The following is a 20,892-nucleotide window of genomic DNA, read 5'->3' as shown; positions in this document are numbered from 1 at the left end:
AAGAAATCTACCCCAGGCAAACCAACCCCCCCTCACCCCCCAGCTGTTAAAAGCCTGCTGGGACCAAAGTGGCCTTTGTGCCTCCCACATCACACAGCCTGTGTGACCGCACTGGTTTCAGTCCCAGTAGAACTAAATCTAAAGAGGAACTCTCCCGTGCTTTACCGTGTCAGCTGACACACAAATTAACCTAGGTGAGAAAATTCAGAAGATGTAATTAATGCTACTTAACACTGCGGCAACATGGAAACTGGATCTCTGTTTGAGGACGTGAGAGATTCTTTTAAAAACCAGAAGAAAAGCTTCCTTCTGTCACAGGCTACAATCGATAAAGGACTCATTGCCTAATGGATGGCTACACATTGCTGGGGCTAGAATAGGAGGGTTGTTCCAGCACTAAGAGGAAAAAAAGCAAGTTCAAGGTTGCACTTGGATTCATTACAGCAATGGCTTAATTGCTTACCGTGAGCGCTAAGGCTTTTTCTGCTAGAGGCTGTGCTTCTTTCTGCTAAGTTCAACAGTGCTTCTAATTAAGGAAAACTTTAAATACTCGTTTCTTGTGTGTGTATTCCTACTAAAATCATCCTGCACTGTTCTGGCTAATTCCCCTCAATAGATGGTTTTTAAATCCGCCCACTCCCAAACAGAACAGAGGCCAATTTACTCCAGTGCAAACGAGAGCCTCAGAACCATCCAAAACAGCAGGCCTAATAATCAAAATGTTGAGCTCTAGGAACCAGAGTGTCGAAACAGCCAAACAAGTTCCACAAATTTGAAAACAAATAAGCAAGGAGGAAAAACAGAAATCAATGCTTTAATGAAAATGAATTTCTTTTTTTTTTTTGAATCTCATAGCATTGTTTCCATGACGCCTGTGTTTTGTTTTTTTTTTGTTTTTTTCGCTGACTTGAGACGTGTTACAGAAAATGAGAGTGACTGGCAGCTTATGAGATGGGCTAAACCCCAAACGGAATCAGAGGGCCTCAGGCTATGCCAGACTTCGGGGGCAGGATGACAGTCTTCAGAGCCTGTCTGCTGAAGGTGTGTCATATCAGCTCCATTTCCAGAGCCTCCAATTACCCAAACCCTCAATTTCCAGCCACTTAAGTGACATGCACCTGCAAATTAAGGCACCTGACATTACCTGACGAAAGAATTCTCACTGCAAACCTCAGCCTATATTCACCGACTCTAAGAGGTGCTTCACAAATCATGCACAAAAGGATTTGTGGTACTTTTCCAGCAGCTCTCATTCAAAGCCAGACGTTACATAATTACATTTCAATTTCAAGGGGGAATATGACCCACAGCATACAGCCCAGGATGTGTGTGTAGATGACAGTGTGACAACCTTAGGAGTGAAGAGGTTCCTCTTCCTGAGTTGTGTTCGATTTTTCTTTATTGACAAAGCGGAAAAAAACGGTCACAAATCGGCATTTGATCAATTAACGAAACTAATAAGCTATTGTGACTGAACGGTGAGAAAAACACCAGAGATAAATGCCACAGTTTAGCAGGTGAATCAATGCAGCATTTTTTTTCCCGTCCATTAGCAAGATTCACGCTCACGTTCCAGCATACAATACAAGTAACACAGTAAGTCCCTGTGTGTGGAGGACAGCTGCTTCCATCGTGTTAAAACAAACTAGCAGCTTGTAGAGAAATGTAGCATCATCATTTACCCTGGCTGGTCCTGTTTAATTATTCATGCTGAGGATGGTGTGTGGAGCTCTGGCAGGAGTACGGGAGCTGGCCTGAGCTGTGCTGGACTGAACCGAGCTGAGAAAAGCTGAAGGAGCACTGATTGCAACGTTTCGCTCACGTGAGTCCTAGAATCGGGCCCACTGGATCCCCTCCCTCCACCCCACAACAACGCCCCCCCCCCCCCAATCACCTCACACTTCGCCTCCCCTTTGGAAAGCAGTCGCTGTTAGAGGTGCAGAGATGGGAGAGAGAGAGAAAAGGGGGCAGGAATAGCAGTTGTTTTCCTGGCATTCCTGCCCGTGTGTGTGTGTGTGTACGTGTGCGTCAGCCGGTCCCTGCCTGTCTCTCCTTAATGCGCAGCGTGGGTGGACCACCATCACTGCAGTTTCAGCAGCAGACGTACCCCACCGACAGCGCCACCCTCTCCCCGACTGAAACATCTTTCCGCAAAACCAAGTGTCCTTACCAGAGGGATTGGGTGACGACAACACAACACCCTCGCAGGACAGAATTCGATAAATGAAGCAACAGCAAAAAAAACCAAGATGAGCTGTCATACAAACAATGTAAGTCACATGATAACAGCACGCATACAGGGGAAAACACCCCTGGATACAATGGAACCGCACTACTTTTTTGTGATTGCCTGTTGGTGTGGAATGCACATGAATGTCCTCCGAGTTAAGCTCTAACAAGGACTATACTGATTCTCTCCCCCTAAGGCTGTTGTAAAGTGCCCTTTCCCAATGGTCATGCCCATAAGAAACAGGGTCTTGCTGTAATTAAACACACTGCCACAGCATCAACACAGCATTCAGGGACACCGTTCCCATGGTGCTTTGCAACAACCCTTTTCTGAAGGCTTTAGAAAACGCAGACGCAGGCAGCCATTTCAGACAACCATGGCTATTATGCCCTTAACCCATTCATTACCTGGTCAGACTGTACTGATATTTTGACTGTGCCCCCTGTTCTGACCGTTTTGAAAACAGAAGGCAAGGAAATCACCAGCGTTTTCAGCCACTGCTGTTTTAACCTTGGCTTACTCTCTCACTCTCTGAATAGCCCTGGACTTTTCAGACGATTTTTCAGACTTTTTTGCTATCCTGACAGCTTATTGCTGACTGACGTCTTGACTAAACTGACTGACTGCGAGGGTCGAAGGGTGATTGTGATTAGACTTTGCGACCCTCCGCGTCAGCTGCCTGGAAATGGCCGGTGCCCTGCAGTGCTTTGTGGGGCCCTGTGCGGACGCACCTTATCTTAGCGGGCCAGCACCCTCCACCGCAGCATGTTAGCCCGCTGCCGTATCCTGCCTCTTGCCAAAAACAGGAAGCACCGCCCACCCGACTACCACTGTTTTCAAAGTACACCCTGATCCCATATGGGCATTCCCTGCTAAAACGCAATCCAGATGCTGCGTCGACCGGGCGATGTACAGCGATCCCACATTTTTAAAGGAGCAGCACCTAACCAGCGTTTCAGGCTTACAGAAGAACTGCCCCCCCCCCCAAACTACCCATGAGCACTCATTAAGGATCTGAAAAATTCACCAATTCCTCCAGAACACCTCTACTTCCTCAATAAGATACAAAACATTTCTACAGAAATTTCCTAACAAAAACAGACGTGTTTCTGCTGAGGGGAACGGACAAAGACAACGTGTGACAGACACAAGACAGTGAAAAACAGCGACCCAAACTGCTTTCATCCCCGCTGAATTCAAGACTGAGTCTAGACAGGGACTGTCAGGACCCAAGACTCAAGGGCAGACTCAGCCATCTGAAGAACCAGCTTTGACTTGAGAGTTAAAATACAGCGCCACAGGAAAAAAAAAAAAAAAAAATCAGGGATAGCAGGCTGTTTGGCAACAAATCTAATAAGTCCTTTAATCTAATGATTGCCTCCCATTTTCTTCCACCAACTTCCTGGCTGTGCTCACCAGTTATGAATTCTGAATAATTCAGTTTCATAAATTAGCAAAAACAAACAACAGTAGTATAGCAGTATTCTAAGGTTTATCTGTATTAGTACAGAAAATGGCAATGCCCTGTGCTCATATGGACAGAGACTGGCCAAAGAGAATTAATTATTTTCTGCATTGTACACTTGATAGCCCATAAATGCGCCCTTTGTTTCTATACAACTCAAAGACAATGCTTGGCATAGTTCTATGGACTGTACAACCCCCATCTCTTGTCTGGTTCAGGGCAGCAACAATTCACATTTTTTAATCCTCAGAACAATAGACAGCCTATATTTATGTGTTTTTTTTCTTTAGGGCGCAATCTTACTCAAATAGGCCAGCGCTTTTGTACGAAATCATTTACACTTACAGTCAGCTCCCTATAATTGCACAATGGATAATCACACAATGTTTTGTAACACAGTCTCTGTAATGCAGCTGGGCCCATTTCACTTCCACTGATTTTACTTACTCCTGTTATGTGTATACTTTTGTTAAGTGCTGGATGTCAAAACAATCCAGGAGTCCTCTGTACTATCGTGGGCAAGCTACACAGGGAGGCTAATGTGATCTCATCAGTATTCAGGCCCAGCCCTCCTCAAACCACATAACCCCCCGACCGATCCCCAGAGTCCATGCTATCTGATCAGAACCGAAAGAGGAGAGAGTATCAGACTACAAGCACCACAAGCCTTATCAAATCCATGTTTGAATGTTCCGTCCTCTGCCGGGCCCAGTTCAAGGGGAACAATAAATCACTCGGGCCAAATTCACCCATGAGTACCCACCTGCCTTGGCTGATGAATAATTCACCGCGCGCACCGAAATGAAAATATCAAGAGGTCCCCGAACTTGCCTTTTAAGAAGCAAATGAGCTCAGCTTGCAGGAAAAATCAATTGGTCATTACCACTGCAGCTCATTTTGATTCACCTTTTACCCAGTGGCATGGGGTCTTTGTGAACAGTTCTGAAGCGCCTTTTCAGAGAGATGAGTCAGCGTTCTTTTTTGGGGGGGTTACTAGCTGTTTTATGACCCTCGTTCTCCGAGAGGTTGAAGACATGAACATGGTTTTTTATTTTTAACTTGTTTGTCCTCAGTGCTTGGAGCGGATTTCCGCCGCGAGGGAAAAAAAAAAAAAACAAAAAAAAAACCGACTGGCAATTTCGCAGAGAGGACAGAAAATAAAGGACGGTCAGCATTCAGCGTCAACCCAGATAACCCCCTTCCCAGCCACTTCAAAGAATGCAAGCAGGCTTCCCCTTTCCTGCGCTGTGCTCATGTGGATGGGACAGCTGTCCGCACGACCTGCACGCATGGACAGCCATTAATGCAGCTGGATTGAGGCTCCTGGGTGGCTCCCTTGATTAAGGAGCCTGTCCTGAGCACAGGCAGAGTCCTACAGCCCAGAACCCACCTTTGAGCCTGAGCAGCGTCATTCGCTGACAATGACCAGCAGGTCCGCAGTAGTGGGAAATGACTGGATTTGTTCTGCCTGTGTAGGGTCGGTTTTATGAGCCAGGGATCCCTCACCCTGCTGCTCTGGCAGTCTCATCTCGTGAGGAGTGTGGGAGTCAATCAGATGGTGTCAGTGGACAACGCACCAATCGGTTGGCATTTCCTCCGCTGTGGTGTACTGTGGGACATGTAGTCAAACCATTGGCTGCGTTACAGAGCGCTGGTGTATTGCACGTGTCACACTTCAGCACTCCTGCGTGAGTGTAGGGGGTGTTGCAGAGGCAGGTAGCCTTTTGTAGTACAACTACACAGTTCCAAAAGAGTGAAAAAGGGAAAAAAAGTAGAAAAAGGAAGCGCAAAAAAAGCAGGCTTTACGCAATGACTAACCAGGTATGTTACATTCAATGCATTTAGCAGACCCTCTTATCCAGAGCGACTTCCAGCACAAGAGAACAAAAGCGTATCCACCCGAGTTATATGAGAATCAGTTGGCGTCACCTTTTACCCAGTGGTGTGGAGTTTTATTCGAGCCACAAAGCTGAATACCACAACCCAACTGCGCTCAGTCCTGTACTGGTTTCCCTGGCATCACAACACAAATGCCCCGGCTTTCCTACAGTAAATCTGGTGGGCCGTAATTGAAGTCTGACACTTGTAATGAAGAGATGAGGGGGAGGAATTTGTTTCCTGAAGCAACACCCAGCCCCCCCCCACAGCATGTCACACCAGGGAAAAAGAACTGGCAGGAGAGAGGAGGACTGATGGGGATTGGCCCGACGGCATTATGCAATAAAGAATCCGAAATAACTCTGCTGAAGGGGGAAAATCACATGACCTGGAGGAAGGCTTTTGGGGGAAGGCCTCGGGGGAACTCTCCTCCCCCCTCTGGAGCTGCTCTTAAAAGCACTCAGCGGTGGGACAATCAATGAAGAGGCTCTCAGAGGCTGACTGCTCAGTAACAGGGCTGAAATATTACATATGCATGAGACTAGGATACAGATTGACAATAAAACATGCCATTTATTTAACTAGCCTCCATTTTCTACATGAAAGAGGAGTACTAATATGACATTACAATAATGTTTTCAGAATTAAACTGGATGGACTACAACCCCTCATATCAGCGCCCCTTTCAAGGCCTGTACTGCCTAAAGCTTTAAGGTTACCTCGCTCCTTGGTTCTCAGTGATGCAACTACCGCCTGGTGACTGGTCCTACACAGCTGATGTTCCTAGAAAGAGAAGCCGAGCGCTTCATGACTGAGAGGGGGTCAGATACTGAGAAAGGCCTTTCCTCTGTTCTTTTCTGCAGAAGACCGCCAGACGACTGTTCTCCCTTCTTCAAATAATTTGAAGCCGGCAGCTATACTACTGCAGATTCACCTCTTTGCACCTGGAGAAACACTTAAAAAACACTGACATAATCGTCTGAAAAGTCTGCACAGCCACTGAGCCGAGCCGGGTCGAGCCGCAGGATTCAGCCCGCGCCAAACAAGCGCTTTAACCAGCGGAGCCACTCAGGAGCTCCCCAAGGCCTGCTTTTTAATAGGCCATCACACTGAAGAACCTCCAAGGAGAGCAGCGGGGGACCTGCGCTCACAAACACACACACACACACACACACACACACACACACATATACACACACAGACGGGACACAAGATCAGAGGCAGAGCCATGTGCGGTCCACCGACACAGACGCCGCATCGGCCGGCTGCTTCAAGGAGCTCCTCCGGTTCAAAGGAAAGGGAGGCGAATGTCCCAGCTTGCCAGTGGAGAGCTGCAGAGCAGTCACAAAGCGTTTCACCCAGGCCCGGCCTCCACTCCCGATACCCTCACTTTACTATATGTGGGAACAGGGAGAGAGGACAGCTGAGCTGACAGATGGGAGCACACACTTTGATGTGAGAGAGAAAGGGGTTCCCGATTCAAAAGAGCCCTCTGAGGTAAGCTCAGGGGCCCGAGTCCATTGTGCACGTGAAGTCTTTTTGTGGTCTGTGATTAGCTGCTTTTATTATTGCCCTTATACCGAAATAATAAGGACACGAACAGGATAATGACCATCACAACAGATGGGGTGGGGGGGGGGGGGGTGGTGAATAATCTCTGGAGTATCTCTAAGTTTAGACTGTTCTGCAAAGCATTTCCCCACAGGAAGCTTCAGATTGGGTGAAACTGATTGAAGACTGCAGTCAGGGTATAATGTGGAAAGCGGAAAGTCCAGGTCAGTCTGCCCTCAGGCGACGCTCTCTTTAGCAGACCAGGGACCTTGTGAGGGAACCGGTGCTCTGCCACACAGCAGTGGTGCATCTCAGGGGGGGAAAGCAGCTGCCTGGGAACAGGCCTACAGTCATTCCAGCCCACATTCCCAATGTTACATCACAGGCCCTCACCAACATGACAATAAATTATGAGTGTGCGTGTGTGTGTCTGTGCATTGTGGGGGGGGTAATCCTAGCATGCTCCAGCTTGCTCTCGCTCCCCTCTGGCTAAAACACCTCATCCGCGAACATGATAATGTCTCGTAGAGAGATATACAGCCACACTGCGCCTTTCATTTCGTTCAACGATCCATCAGCTGCGAAGGGCTGTAACTCGCCCCAACCCATCATCAGAGTACAGTCCAAATGCCCATCTCCCAATAAAAGATCAAACGGACATGAGTTAACTTGCTGCACAAAATGTGAGGCTCATTCCTATTACAACTGGAGGGAGTGACTGGAAAAACCGTGACGCCGAACAGCCCTATTAATTATTGACTGCGGACGCCTCTCCATTTTCACAGCTCCTCGAGGAGCTGTTCTTCAGCGGAGGCTGCAAATGAGTACTTCCCTCTCACAGACAGCACTACCACCTAACCGCCAGGCTGACCCTGCACTCAACAGGCCACCCGGCACACCGGCATTAAAAACCACACGCAGACCACAGCGCAAGAAACAAGCGCGCATACGCACACTCACACACACACACACACACACACACACACACGTGCGCACACACACACACACACACGCGCGCGCACCAGACAGGGGAGGGCTCTTGCAACGTACTTCAGAAAGAAAGCCACCGTCACATGCCGGCTTTCTGAGACAGACGGCGTGCACATGACTACACTACCGTCACTTAGCAGGCAACAGCTGGATTTACTAGGCAATTCTGGCCAGGAATTTGCCTCACAGCAATGGCTCACCTGGGAATTTGAGTGGCAACAGGGAGTTATAAGCTGTTCTCTTCGCCACTACACCACGCTGGTGTCTAGACTGTAGCTCCTGCATTCACTTCCGCATGTCATTTCATTAATGGACACAGATCTGCACAGTTCTTGGGGTTTCCACCTGTGTACTTCTGGTTACTGTGGTTCCCTTGTTGAACACATTCAACAATTCTCCTGGAATGCAGAAACTACACTACTAATGAAGTGAGATGGAAGCAAGAGAAAAAGATAAGCAAAAAAAACATCAGTAGTTATCAGGCAGATAACTACTGCCTGTTGAATTTTATCAACATGCTTCAATGCATTTTCAAGGGAAACACTGCCTAAATGAGAGATGCTCGTATCTACAGAAGGTCCCTTTACGAACAATGTGTCCTTGACATTCCTCCTTTCCCCATCATATCATAAAGAGAAACAATAATAAGCTTCTAAAAGCCTTTTATCTCAAGCAAACACTGCTACCACCTCCCAAATGAAGGATTTGAAATAATACAGACTGCAGTAATGAACAGGATGATTTTTTTCCCCTGCTTGTTGATGTACTGACAGAGAACATCAAAACCAAAGGAAAAAAAGGCACATTCCATGTTTAAGTCAGGCTCTGGGAAGAGAACAAATCGTCAGAGACCGAAAAGCCCACCGGGGACTCCGCCCTCTTTAAAACCCACTGGAACAGACCCTTCCTTTCGCAGTGTCTGACCCAGGATTTAAAGCGAGGCTCGGTTCTCAGCGTGCGTGGCACCAGAAACTCGCACGCAGCGGCGTGTGCATCAGACAAACTGCGGGGTCCGTCTGCTACTCTGAAATACCTTTGGCTGAATCTGTCGTGCATCAGCGTGGTGCACGGAATGGATCACAGCAGTGCGACACGGCTCCACGGGCAGAACTCACATTTTTACAGGAACTACTTCCCACCAAACTGACTGCAGGTCCTGTATTATTATGGCAATTAGAGTAAGAACAGGAAGCTTCAGAACTCTTTGCTTATTTTTTAATATTTAAGTGTTTTTTGTTTTTTTTGTTTTTTTAGTATTCTGCATTGTCGTATCAAAGTGTAAAATGACCAAAAACATACCAGACAAGTCAAGTGGGAAGGAAAAAAAATTCTCATCACCTACAAAGACAGTGTTTCAGGTCTCTAATCACACAATCTAAAATGCTCTCTAATGCAGCTGCATAAACATACACAGCTACATGCAATTTTTTATGAGAGGAACTACAACATAGTTGAAAGCACCTACTGTTGCATATCTATCTGTCCCTCTTCCGCACAAATGTCACCCTGTAATGTGCTTCCAGGTGAGCTATGTTACACTGTAACAGCGTAGATTCCGGTGGCTGCTGCAGAGGCACACCCGTCACTACCTGCCCAGACCTGTGCTATATTTGTTCCTGCACAAAATTCGCAGGATCCAGCCAAAGACACCCGAGTAGGCCGTACAGATAGCAAAAACCATAGGAAATGATCTTGGCATTTTGTCACCAAACACATTGCCTTAATAAGTCCACAAAATTCTGCAGATGGAACGCTGTATGTCCCATTACAAGCGTGCTTTCCTTTATAAAAGCCGAGCTGAGAGGTACTGAACACCATCAAGCCATAATTTGGATCTCTTTTTTTCTCAATGCTGCTGCCCACACAAACAGTCAAGTTCAGTTGTTAAACGTCTTCTCAATCAACATTTCTGCCAATATTAGAGTAGGCAAGATCACAGACTGCCTGCGTGTTCAATTTTTTACAGCTGTTGTGCTACATGTAACTGATTTGTTAATTCTTCTGCAGTGGGGAAAAAACTATATTTCTGCAGAACTGACTGTAGTAAGCAAAGAAATGATCCCAAATCTGACTTTTCATAAACCTCATTACTAGCACGCACTGCAAAAGGTTAAGCAAATACTCGCACTTGATGGCATTTACCTGAATCAACAACAGCCAGGTACCGTCCTCACAGAAGCCATGGCCCCGGCCGAAGAGAACTCCCGTCCCGTGGCCTTCACTGTCAAATCACTGCCTGAATCTGAGCAATACGACTCTCACATCGTAGTCATGAAATTACCGTTCCCACTCGTTTCATCTTACCTCTTTTTTTTCTTTAATGAGGGAACGTTTGTGATTCCATGGTTTTGTGGCACAAGGCCCGCAATACTTTGGTTCCTCTTCCCCTTGTCTCCTCTAAAGTATTCTGCAACACTGGCACAGTTATTGGCAACTTTACAGTACTGCAGACAAATTCATATTCAAGAGCGCTTTAGCACGCTAATCTGACACTACTCTGCTTAACTGCGTCACGGTTCTGCCCTGCAAACACCAGCATCGTGCAGTTTACTAAACATACGAAATATCTAATCGCTATGGTTCAGATAAAGTCAAGCTGCATAAAATAATCGACCATCAAGGATGGAGGCTGCTGGTCATCTTGACTCATATGAGGTAAAATGTTTCCCCACAAAGGTGTGACATGCTTGGAAAAAAAACACTATTTTGCAAACTAAGGATTGCGTTAAAAGTAAATAACGAAGAAATGTGCACAGAACACCACTTGCTGATATAGCTACTGACAAAGACGACGCTTACCACTGAAATGCTGTCTTTGGTGCAGTGTGCAACTGATCGTAAAGTACATGACCAACTTACATCACTTAGAGTAACCAAGATCTCTTATGTACGTTTGTATTTACTCATCTAGCAGACGGTCTAACCTACAACGATTTACAAAGGTACTCCAGCTGCATTTACCGTAAATTTATTCAGCCATCCATAGATAGCAACACTGTTTATAGGCAATGCTGTGTCAGCCATGACTATTCAATTCTGTATTTGGTTTGCATCCGTAGGCTGCCACCTCCAATGCACTTGCAAGAAAAACTAGCAAATGTAAGAAATCAGCTACCAATACGACACGAAATAGCAAAATTTGGCACATTCACTCGCAATTATGTAGCCCACCACACTGCACCTTGGGCAACACCAGTTTGCTAGCAAGTTCGTTAGGTGGGAGGGGTTCGAGTCTAAATGAAATTGAAAGACTGTACAATCACACTGAAATAAAAACATTGCTGTTCTACAACCTTTCATCCTTCCAAATGTCTGAGTGAGCTAGGGTTGCCAGCTACATGCTACAGCTCGCTAGTATCATATAGCCAGCTAGCTAGCTAGCAGCGCCGTGCCAGATGTTTATTTTGTCTGTTTGTTTGTTTTTATTTTCTGCAACGACATTTTACGTTATTCGAAAGAAACATAAATGCCTTAGGTTACTTTAAAAACTTTGTTAGCTGTCTATCTTGCCAATTCCCCAATAGAAACGATGGCAAAGGGAACGGGGGAAATTTTTCACGGGATGAAAGCAGTTCACTCTCGTTCACTGCACAGCCAAAAAAAAAAACGTCTCAACTCGACTTACCTTGGAAACGTTTTACAATCCCCCGAATTAACCATTAACTTTCCATGGAGTAAAGTGCAAGCGTATTGTCCGCGCACTTTCAATGCGATTACCCCGAACCAATCTTGTGTGAGGTTTATTTTTAAGCCGTATGTGCGTTCAGCAGCGTTCAACACCCTAACCCGTAAAGCAGCGCACATAACCATCCACGGCAGCCTATGCCCACGAATGGCTCTAGCCGACGTCAGACGGACCGTGTGCGAGCATGCGCCGCAGTTAAAGGGGATGCGCTCCGCGGGGTTTAGGATCCGGGGATGGAACGCGTCCCAGAAAATTCGGCGAGAGTCGCAGGCCGTGGAAAGAAAGTCATCTCTATCCCACAATATACCAATCTCGGGAAGAACTTCCTCTCAGCGGACAAATACAGTCACAAGCGTTCACGCGTTATTCATTAGGCAATTTTCGGTTCTCAAATGTTATTTATTAGACAAGGTTACCTAACATTTTTTAAGAGTTAACATGCAATTACATTACCTTATGTCCAGGAACTCTGTCCTGTGCAGACACGCCTTCGCTGCGCCTTTGACGGTGTCACTGACGACACTGTAAGAAGGGTGTTTAAATTTACGCTGACGTGCACGCAAGCGTAAGGCGCATTCTCTCCTCCTCAGACGTAAATCTCGCTGTTCATTCCTGTAGGCGCTTACGAGTTCAGTCTTTTAATGATCAGTAAAGAACACATCATAGTTATGTCAACTCCTGAGTCCTACGTTAGTGTTGAATTTTAACCCCATGAATAAAAAAAGACCATAAACATACGATTCCAACTAAATATGATTAAACCAAATTTATTTAGTTTAAAATTTAAACAAGTATTTTTCGTAATCATTATCCAGTTTACTTCGATGGAGATGAAACATGCTGACATTATGACACCATCTAGATCAAAACACTTAATAAACTTTAATATTTGATTAGGTCATTTTAAATCAAAAGAGAGGAGAAAACTGTTCTCACCTATGTTCTGTGTGGTCCAGCCAATCTTCTGACCTGTTCCAACACTGAATGAAGAAAGTTGGGACTTGGGTTGTTAAAGTACTCCCTCTGCTGGTGTATTGTAAAAGCAATTTCTAAGGTCTTTCACACTTGGGAGGGTCAGATAAAAGAACACTAATGTGCGTTGTGCTTATCTTTCAGTAGTTAATTTAAAGAAGTGTTAGTCTGGCATAATTATGCTCATATACAACAACATGGTAACTTCATTTTGTTGAAACAGCATGATTAACCCTTCAAAATCCCTTCAAAAAGACAATTTATTGCAATTTATCTGGCCGTTTTTTAGATAAGTGAGCCTTTAACCAATACTTTCGCAAACAAAACTCTTTCCTAAAAGCATCTGTTTAGTTACTAAATTAAAACACTCATCTTCAAAATATGTTTCAATAATATGAATCACATTTAGCAATTCCCAAGTTTTATGTCTGCTGAAGATGCATGTTTGCAGTTAGTGGCAATCACTTCTATTAATCTGCATTTGGGTTATCAGCAATACAAGAATTCACAAGGGTACAAGCACTTAGTCATATTTGACATATGAGATTGGCTTCGCTGTTAAGAAAATGAGCAGACATTAAGGTAAAATAAGGATTAAATAAGTCAAACAATTGACTTTATTGAGGGGAAAGGAAGAATGTCTCTACATATTTGCCATTAGGCCCTATTTGCAATAACAAAAACTCCCATAGTTTACTTCTTTATCCTTTTGAAGGTGTAATGCCAATATCCCTTTGAGCACGAGAAGCAATCTTCAAAACGTAATATCAAAATATTTAAATACTGCTTTCAACTCTGTTGCAAATTGGACGCATCTCTTGCCACAGCGAATGGCTGCCGTTGCTTTATGAAACAGGATTTAATTATGATAGGAAACTTTCTGTGCTTTAAGACATATTTAAAACGTATTTTTCCTTAAAATCAGGAGAAATGTGTTCAATGATACATACCCACATCAACACTATTACATTATTACTTGTTGATTTCCTCCGAAACAGAAGGGGGCAGAGCAGCTTCACTGCCTAAGCGGGCGACGCCATTTATGGAGCATGCGCAGTGAGCACTTTCTTTTCCCAGTGCAGCGGAGGTAGAGCCTTAGCCTTGTAGACTGTAGTCTCCAGGCTAACGGAGGTCGGAAAGATTGCAAAATGGTCAGTAAATCATCGAAATATATACCAATAACAATACATAAGACATCAGTCATATGGTCTATGAATTTTCCTGCTTGGATGTGAATTGTGTAAGGACTGGATGATGTTAGATGTTGTCCGACTGGGGCTTTCGCCGGGTTACGCTCCAACGTGGCCTAATCGTTGCTTGCACGTCTTGCACGCATGGGATCTGACACACATAAAGACAGATGTAACACAGTTGTTCCGAATATATGTTGCTCGTTTGTTGCTGTTTTGACTCGCACTTTGTATACTTTTTTTCTCCGCGACGAACTTTCCCGGTGCCATGTTAGCTTGCTGGCTAGCTGGCAAACGAGATTGAATTGGTGTAGCTAGCTGGCTAAACCATCGCCATGTTTGCTGCCTGTTGACAGCCTCGAACCTCTGGTGCATTGGCACAGAAGTGGATTCCAGATGCTGTAAAGTAATGGCACCGATTTGCCAGTGTGGGAGCGCAACTATTCCATATATTATCGTCTCTATGTTTGCATGAGCTTGCTCTGTCTCAATAAATATCCACCACAGTTACCCAGGCCCTAGATGTCAGTCAGATCTGTGAGAGATACTCTTAAATGTTTTTTTTTTCTGCAGGGTTTCGTCAAGGTAGTGAAGAATAAGGCGTACTTCAAGAGGTACCAGGTGAAATTCAGGAGAAGGCGAGGTAAAATGTTCAGTTAGTTTTGTGGTTTGCGGGCTGAATGAATTGCTGACATCTGTAGAATGTAGGCGGCACATGTCGTCAGAAAACAAGCCATTTGTTATATTTACTATTCAACGATTTATAAAAAGTTTTGTAGTTTTATTCCACACCTGATGATGGCTTCATAGATGCGGTAGAGCTTTGCTTCTGCTTGAGGTGGGAGGTCTATGTCCTGATGATTGACACGTGTATCTTCAGAGGGGAAGACGGACTACTTTGCCCGCAAACGCCTGGTCATCCAAGACAAGAACAAGTACAACACCCCCAAGTACAGGATGATCGTGAGGTTCTCCAACAGGGACATCATCTGCCAGGTGAACAGATCTCTTTTGGGAACGTCTTCCTGTAGCAGTGTATATGTGTAAGCATTTTAAAGTGAGTTAACATCATTCAATCACCACCCCAAGCTGACTTATAACGAAACTAGAAAGCTTAGAAACTAAGGGAAAGCTTTGTGCATACACAACCGTGTATCATACAGTCACTAGATACCAGTGTCTGAAACCCATGATTTGTCTTGCATTTGCTGCGCTGTGGGTTTCTGGGGTTGTTTTATCCCGCTGTCCTCACTGCTCAGGGCTGTAGTGTAGGAACAGAAAAGCTGGAGTCGGGGCCAGAGCAGGGAGGTGCGGAGAAATCGGCGCTGGGGTCGAATGGTGCGAGGCAGAGGTGGCTGAGAATCTCTAATTATGCCTCTGGCCTCGTTTCAGATCGCCTACGCCAAGATCGAGGGGGACGTGATCGTCTGTGCCGCCTACTCCCACGAGCTGCCCAAGTACGGCGTCTCCGTGGGGCTGACGAACTACGCTGCAGCCTACTGCACTGGACTGCTGCTCGCCCGCAGGGTAACGGCCCGCCCCTCCTGCCGAAACCCGGCCACCTGCTCCCCGCCGGACCTCCGCTCAACACGGCACAGCTGACACCCGCATTTTGTCTTTTTATTTTTCCCCTCCTCTTACGGATTGGATGCCTCATCACCATTTCCTGAGTTTGCTCGCTAATCACTTGCTGTGCAAGTCTGTTCCCCAAATCGGAGCCTTCGAGGAATGATGTTTTGCTCCGGTTTACTCACCTGAATCGTGTGTTGGTAGATTGTAGAGCATGCCGTGTTGATTTGAACAGCTGGATTTCCTGCTTGAATGGTTAAAATGGAATTTGTCAGTGTCCAGTGAGTTCAAAGCTGGGAGATGTGAATAGAAATGTCCAGCAGTACTGGAGTGTGTATGTCACGTCCAGTGAAGTTGTAGCCTGCATCCAGTCCTGACTCCTGCTTGCATGAGCACTGCTGATTGGCTCTGTATAGGAGGCCAGACTCTGCATTGTGGCCTGTTAGCGATGGCTTTCTTCGTGTTCGTCTCTCACTGGAAGGTTTCTCTGGCTCGCCGTCTCCCCACAGCTGCTGAACAAGTTTGGCCTCGACAAGGTGTACGAGGGCCAGGTGGAGGTGACGGGGGACGAGTTCAACGTGGAGAGCATCGACGACCAGCCAGGCGCGTTTACGTGCTACCTGGATGCAGGGCTCGCCAGAACCACGACGGGCAACAAAGTGTTCGGGGCTCTCAAGGGTGCGGTGGACGGAGGCCTCTCCATTCCTCACAGGTAAAACACAGATTTAGAGACCTGGATATATACATCTGCATGTGTGGGTATATGTTACATGACGTTATTGCATTCATTTAGCAGACGCTTTTATCCAAGTTTTGAGTACTTTTACAATGGAGTTTATTTACAGGGAAATGTTATTAAACTTCAAAAGCAGTGCAGTTTTTCTAGGAATGCCTTAGGAGGTGGCCAGTAAAATGTAGTAATTTCTTCCAGATTGCAGTGATTTCCTGAGCCAGATTTTGTAAATGTGGATTACAGTACAGCTAATTCACATGAAATGGTGATGTAGGATGTACAGTTATTTTCCTGTCTGTGAACAATTTTAAAGCCATTGGGATGTGTTCAGTGGTGACAGAGAGGGAGGATTGTTAGCATTTATGCAGGGAAGCAGGAATCCACAGGTCAGCATTCCCCTGAGTGACATTCATCATCTCCGATTTCCCAGCACTAAGCGTTTCCCGGGTTACGACCCCGAAAGCAAAGAGTTCAACGCGGAGGTCCACCGAAAGCACATCATGGGCGTGAACGTGTCGGAGTACATGAGCTACCTGATGGAGGAGGACGAGGAGGCCTACAAAAAGCAGTTCTCCCGCTTCATCAAGAACGGCGTCACCCCTGACACGGTAGGGGGCGCTCTAGCTCTCCCCTGCTGATGTGAATAAGTGTTACCGTTTCTGTATGAGTCTTGCCTGAGCGCACCGGGTGTTGGTTTAACAGCACGTCATTAAAGGAGGAGCTCGTAAATCCCTCGAACGTACAGCTGCTCGGTGATGATGTCTTTGGGATTGAGCAAACTGTAGTTGGTCCTACGTTTGCACGGATGATGTAATCCTGTTTCAAGACGGGGCTGAGAGCAGTGTGGTTCGTGTAGGGTGCTGAAACCGCACCGGCGCCACCCTGTGGGCTCTGGGCGCTGTCCTGGGCTACGTTTAAGTCGTTATAGGGACCGTTGGATAGTTTATTCAGCTTCCTGCATCCTTCAGGCATGTCAGTTTGCTAGTGTATTTACAACATACAGATATCAGTGCTGCTTCTTCAGGTTTTAAAGGTGTGTTTTATATTTATGAGCTGGACCTCAGCAAAGTAATAAGCATCTGACTTGCATTACTGTCATGTACTAATGCAGCTTTTCAAACAGATGCTGATGCGTGTTTTTTAAAACTATGTTTAGTGCCTGTTTGGGTAATGAGTAGAGAATAAGTGTGATCATTTAAAGGAAGCATTCAAAAAGTGAAACTGTCCGCCTTCTGTTCTTTGTTGTCTGAGCCGTGTGAACGTTCGGAGGGTAAAGCATGGCTGAATGTCTTTCCCACAGGTGGAGGAAATGTACAAAAAAGCCCACGCCGCCATCCGTGAAAACCCAGTCCACGAAAAGAAGCCCAAGAAAGAAGTCAAAAAGAAGAGGTAGGTTTCCCTGAAAGCGCGGATTCAGATGTGTGTCTCCCGCTAGCTGTCCTCCTGCGTCTTTACTGAAAGAGAAGTTATTGGATGTGGGCTGGAATTAAATCAAACCGCTAGCTTTCCGCTGATCTCCCATCATAATGCTTTATGATTATGTGGACTTGGAACAAATTGCAAATCACGTTGCGTCTGAAATTGTTTTGATTTGCAGTGTTAAGATTCTGGTCCTTAATTGACCTTGGACATTGTTTATGCATTTCATCACTTTCAGCTGGACTCCGAAATGATTTGATGTCTCATGTATATGTATGTGTGTGTATATACTGTATGTTACCAAATCTTTCTTCAAGCCTGTGTGTTGTAACTGATGATTGGAGGAAGGCAGTTAGACAGCTTCCTGTAACAGAAGGTCTTATTTAAGCAGATGTGCGTATTGCAGTGGTTTGTCAGCCTCAGTCAGAGACAGGCAACCAGATGAGCCTGATCGAGGAGTTCAGTGCTGCCGGTTTCAGCGCTGCGATCTCATCAGCACCAAGTCCCCGCTGAGCGCTCGCTGTGACTGTGCGGCTGCAGTCAGGCGTTCCGCGCCGCGGGTTCGAGCAGCGCTCCGCAATTAGGGAAACCTCAGCTGCGTTTCACACACAGCCTGATGGCCTTCCGAATGCAGTCATTCATCACGCTGCGGCAGACACTCAGTAATTAAAATGAGGTGCTAACACTGAAATAAACATAAGGGAATGAACGGAGACGCGGGCAATGGCCCGAAATTGCTTTAACCGTCAGACAAAATTAAATGTGGCGTTCTGTTAATGACTGACCCGCAGCTGAACTCCTGTTGACTGGGTTCTGGTGCGCTCGGTGTGTGTAAGCATGTTTATCTTGTCGACGTGGGCCTCTCTGCGTTTGGAACGTGAGACGGAGATTTAATCATAGGCTGTAAACCAGAAAGCTGGCGGGGATCCCCCTGCTGTTTCTGTCGCGGTGCCTGTCAATGGCACCGGCTCTCGCAGGGCCCAGCAAAGCTGGCCAGTCTGATTGGCCAGTTCCTTTTAAAGGCGTGCCTATCAAGGGCAGTAAACAGTACTTGAAAGCACAATGTGAAATGGCTGCTCTTTCGTTTCTAGCAGTGTAAAGTACAAATCTTTCTGTCCAAAAGTTCACCAGCTTAAATATGCGCTTAGTTTGCTGGGATCATAAAAATGCTGTTCAATTGAGTTTCCACTGCCGTTGTCCGAAGTGGTGAGTCACCATTGAGAAAAGAACATTGGCCTTTCCGGCTAAGCCAAATCCTAGCCGGAGGGCTACAGCAAGCGGTGAACTCTGGCACAAATGGCTCTGAGCGCATATTTGAGCTAGCATGTCAGGTAAACAAAGTGCTCAATTCTTTAATCAGCAACACTAGGAATATTTCTCAAAAAATAGCCTTTTGCTGCTTGGATTTTTTTTTTTTTAAACTTGCTGTATAATGCAATTTATATGGCAATTTGATCACTCATTTTGACCTGATTCGTTGTGCCTGGCAGTGGGTGCAATGATCCCTACCCACAGTTCCTAGTTCCTTGTTAGCTAGCACCAGCTTCATTGTGGTCAGAAGGAGCACAGTGTCAGGTCGGGTGCTTCTTGCTCCGCCTGTCAGAAAAGCACCCGGACCCCCACCGGCTTTGCCTCGCTCCTCTGCTCATCGCCCCGCTCGTATCCGCTAATGAGAGCATCGCTGTGTTGCAGGTGGAACCGTGCCAAGCTCTCTCTGGCCCAGAGGAAAGACCGCGTCGCCCAGAAGAAGGCCAGCTTCCTCCGTGCCCAGGAACAGGAGGCTGACGACAGCTAAAGCGGAGTCTGGTCCTGTCCCTCGCAAAAACAAAATGCTTTGTGTTAATAAATATATTGAAAAAAGGCCCCAAAGTGTACCGTCTTTGGCTTTGCTTGTGGGGAAACCTGCTGCGCTTAAAGGGAAGTGTAATTCTTGTGCTGTAATGGCTGTGTCAGTGTGGCCGGCGCTGGTCTCAGGGAGCAGAGTGGGGTGGAGATCCCGGTAGGACCAGCTGCCGTGTGAAACGGATGCTTTGTACGACCTTAAGAAAGTGCCCCATTGAATAGGCCGCGCACATTGGCCGGGGAGGGCTGGGTGGCATGTTAGAGTGCCAGCCTTTAGTTTATATGCTTAAGCTATGACAGTGGAGAAAACCTGCTTTGAAGTTTTCTGTTTACACTCAGAAATCCGTTTGTGGGGAAACTCATGTTCAGCTGCTCTTGATCAGGTGTCCATTGCATTGATTGTAGTAGTGCGTAAAATGGAAAATGATTCAATAACTCTTGAGGCTCAATAGCAAATACCACCCCCCCCCTCCTTACCTGCATGAAACTAAATGCCATTACACTTAAAATCCTGGCCAGAACTGTGGCTAAATTGAGTGTTTTCCCACTTGTTCGTTATTCAGAGGCCGTCTCCATGTGAGTATGTGGAGTGCACCATAACTTAAACCGCACAAGCCCTTACCACTGCAAAGCGCCTCGGTTTTCAGGTGTGGGTGGTATAAAGACAGTCTAGAAAAGACTAGAAAGACAAGAAAATCTAATGGATTGCAGCTGTCTTGGACTAGGAGCTATTGATGCTCAGAATTGCACTGGACTAATACAAACGATCTTCAAGATGGACAGAGACGGCAGTAAAAGGGAAATAAAAGCAGGGGCGGTTCACAGCGCAGACTGGTCGGCTTCAGCGTGGGCGTGTGGTGAGGGCTGCACCTTTGTTTCCCCATCGGAAGCAGAAAGGAGGCAGGGATATGGACACTCAATCTCATACAGTCCACACAATGAACAGCTGAAATGGGTACGGTTCTTCACTACTGTGAACACAGGTTTCGTTTCTTTTAGTTTTATTCCTTAATAGCGGAAGAAGTTAACTACAAGATGCATGCTGCAATATTAAGAGATTTGTCCCTGTTACGCCCATGGTCCGTCCCAGTGGAACAGTACCAGGCAACTCGAGCAACCAGAACTTCCACAGTGGTGTGAAGTGAGACTTTTTCAGAGTTTGACAGTGCGGTGCTCTTAGTAAACTAAGGGTGTTACATGAACCGTCACAGACCAACTTTGGTTTGGAAGCTGTTTGGCAGACAAGCCCTACAGATCACATGTTTTTTTCATTTTTTTTTTCATAAAGGTGGGACATAAATATCTATTATAACCAAATAAAAAAGTAAAAGTGGAGTAACAATGTATAATTTTCTGTGGGAAAATCAG

General features: G+C 46.0%; 2 protein-coding genes across 7 annotated transcripts in view; one reads left to right on the top strand and one right to left on the bottom strand.

Annotated features, from left to right (window-relative positions):
• evi5a (ecotropic viral integration site 5a) overlaps positions 1-12,303 on the bottom strand; it is a 62,581-nt gene extending 50,278 nt beyond the window's left edge. For 3 of the 6 annotated variants that reach the window (XM_036553788.1, XM_036553791.1, XM_036553792.1), the window contains exon 1: positions 11,740-11,974. The gene's annotated coding sequence lies outside the window, so the exon portion shown is untranslated. Of the gene's footprint in view, positions 1-11,739; positions 11,977-12,252 lie in introns of those variants that run through there. The other 3 variants (XM_036553794.1, XM_036553795.1, XM_036553793.1) reach the window with 2 other exon arrangements.
• Positions 12,304-13,838: 1,535 nt separating this feature from the next.
• Positions 13,839-19,543, top strand: rpl5a (ribosomal protein L5a). Its single transcript, XM_036554569.1, has 8 exons — positions 13,839-13,922; positions 14,535-14,604; positions 14,842-14,957; positions 15,354-15,488; positions 16,040-16,242; positions 16,694-16,871; positions 17,564-17,652; positions 19,375-19,543. The coding sequence occupies exons 1-8, from the start codon at positions 13,920-13,922 to the stop codon at positions 19,475-19,477; spliced, it is 897 nt and encodes a 298-aa protein (XP_036410462.1). The 5' UTR covers positions 13,839-13,919; the 3' UTR covers positions 19,478-19,543.
• Positions 19,544-20,892: the final 1,349 nt, after the last annotated feature.

Source organism: Megalops cyprinoides, chromosome 20 (genome assembly GCF_013368585.1).
Source record: "Megalops cyprinoides isolate fMegCyp1 chromosome 20, fMegCyp1.pri, whole genome shotgun sequence".
NCBI classification, from domain to species: Eukaryota; Metazoa; Chordata; class Actinopteri; order Elopiformes; family Megalopidae; genus Megalops; species Megalops cyprinoides.
The sequence above is the reverse complement of the archived record's forward strand: the minus strand, read 5'-3'. Positions and strand labels throughout refer to the sequence as shown.

Coding starts and splice junctions, on each gene's coding strand:
- rpl5a (XM_036554569.1), top strand. Junction 14,605..14,841: donor GAAATTCAGGAGAAGGCGAG/GTAAAATGTTCA, acceptor GTGTATCTTCAG/AGGGGAAGACGGACTACTTT. Junction 17,653..19,374: donor AAAGAAGTCAAAAAGAAGAG/GTAGGTTTCCCT, acceptor GCTGTGTTGCAG/GTGGAACCGTGCCAAGCTCT.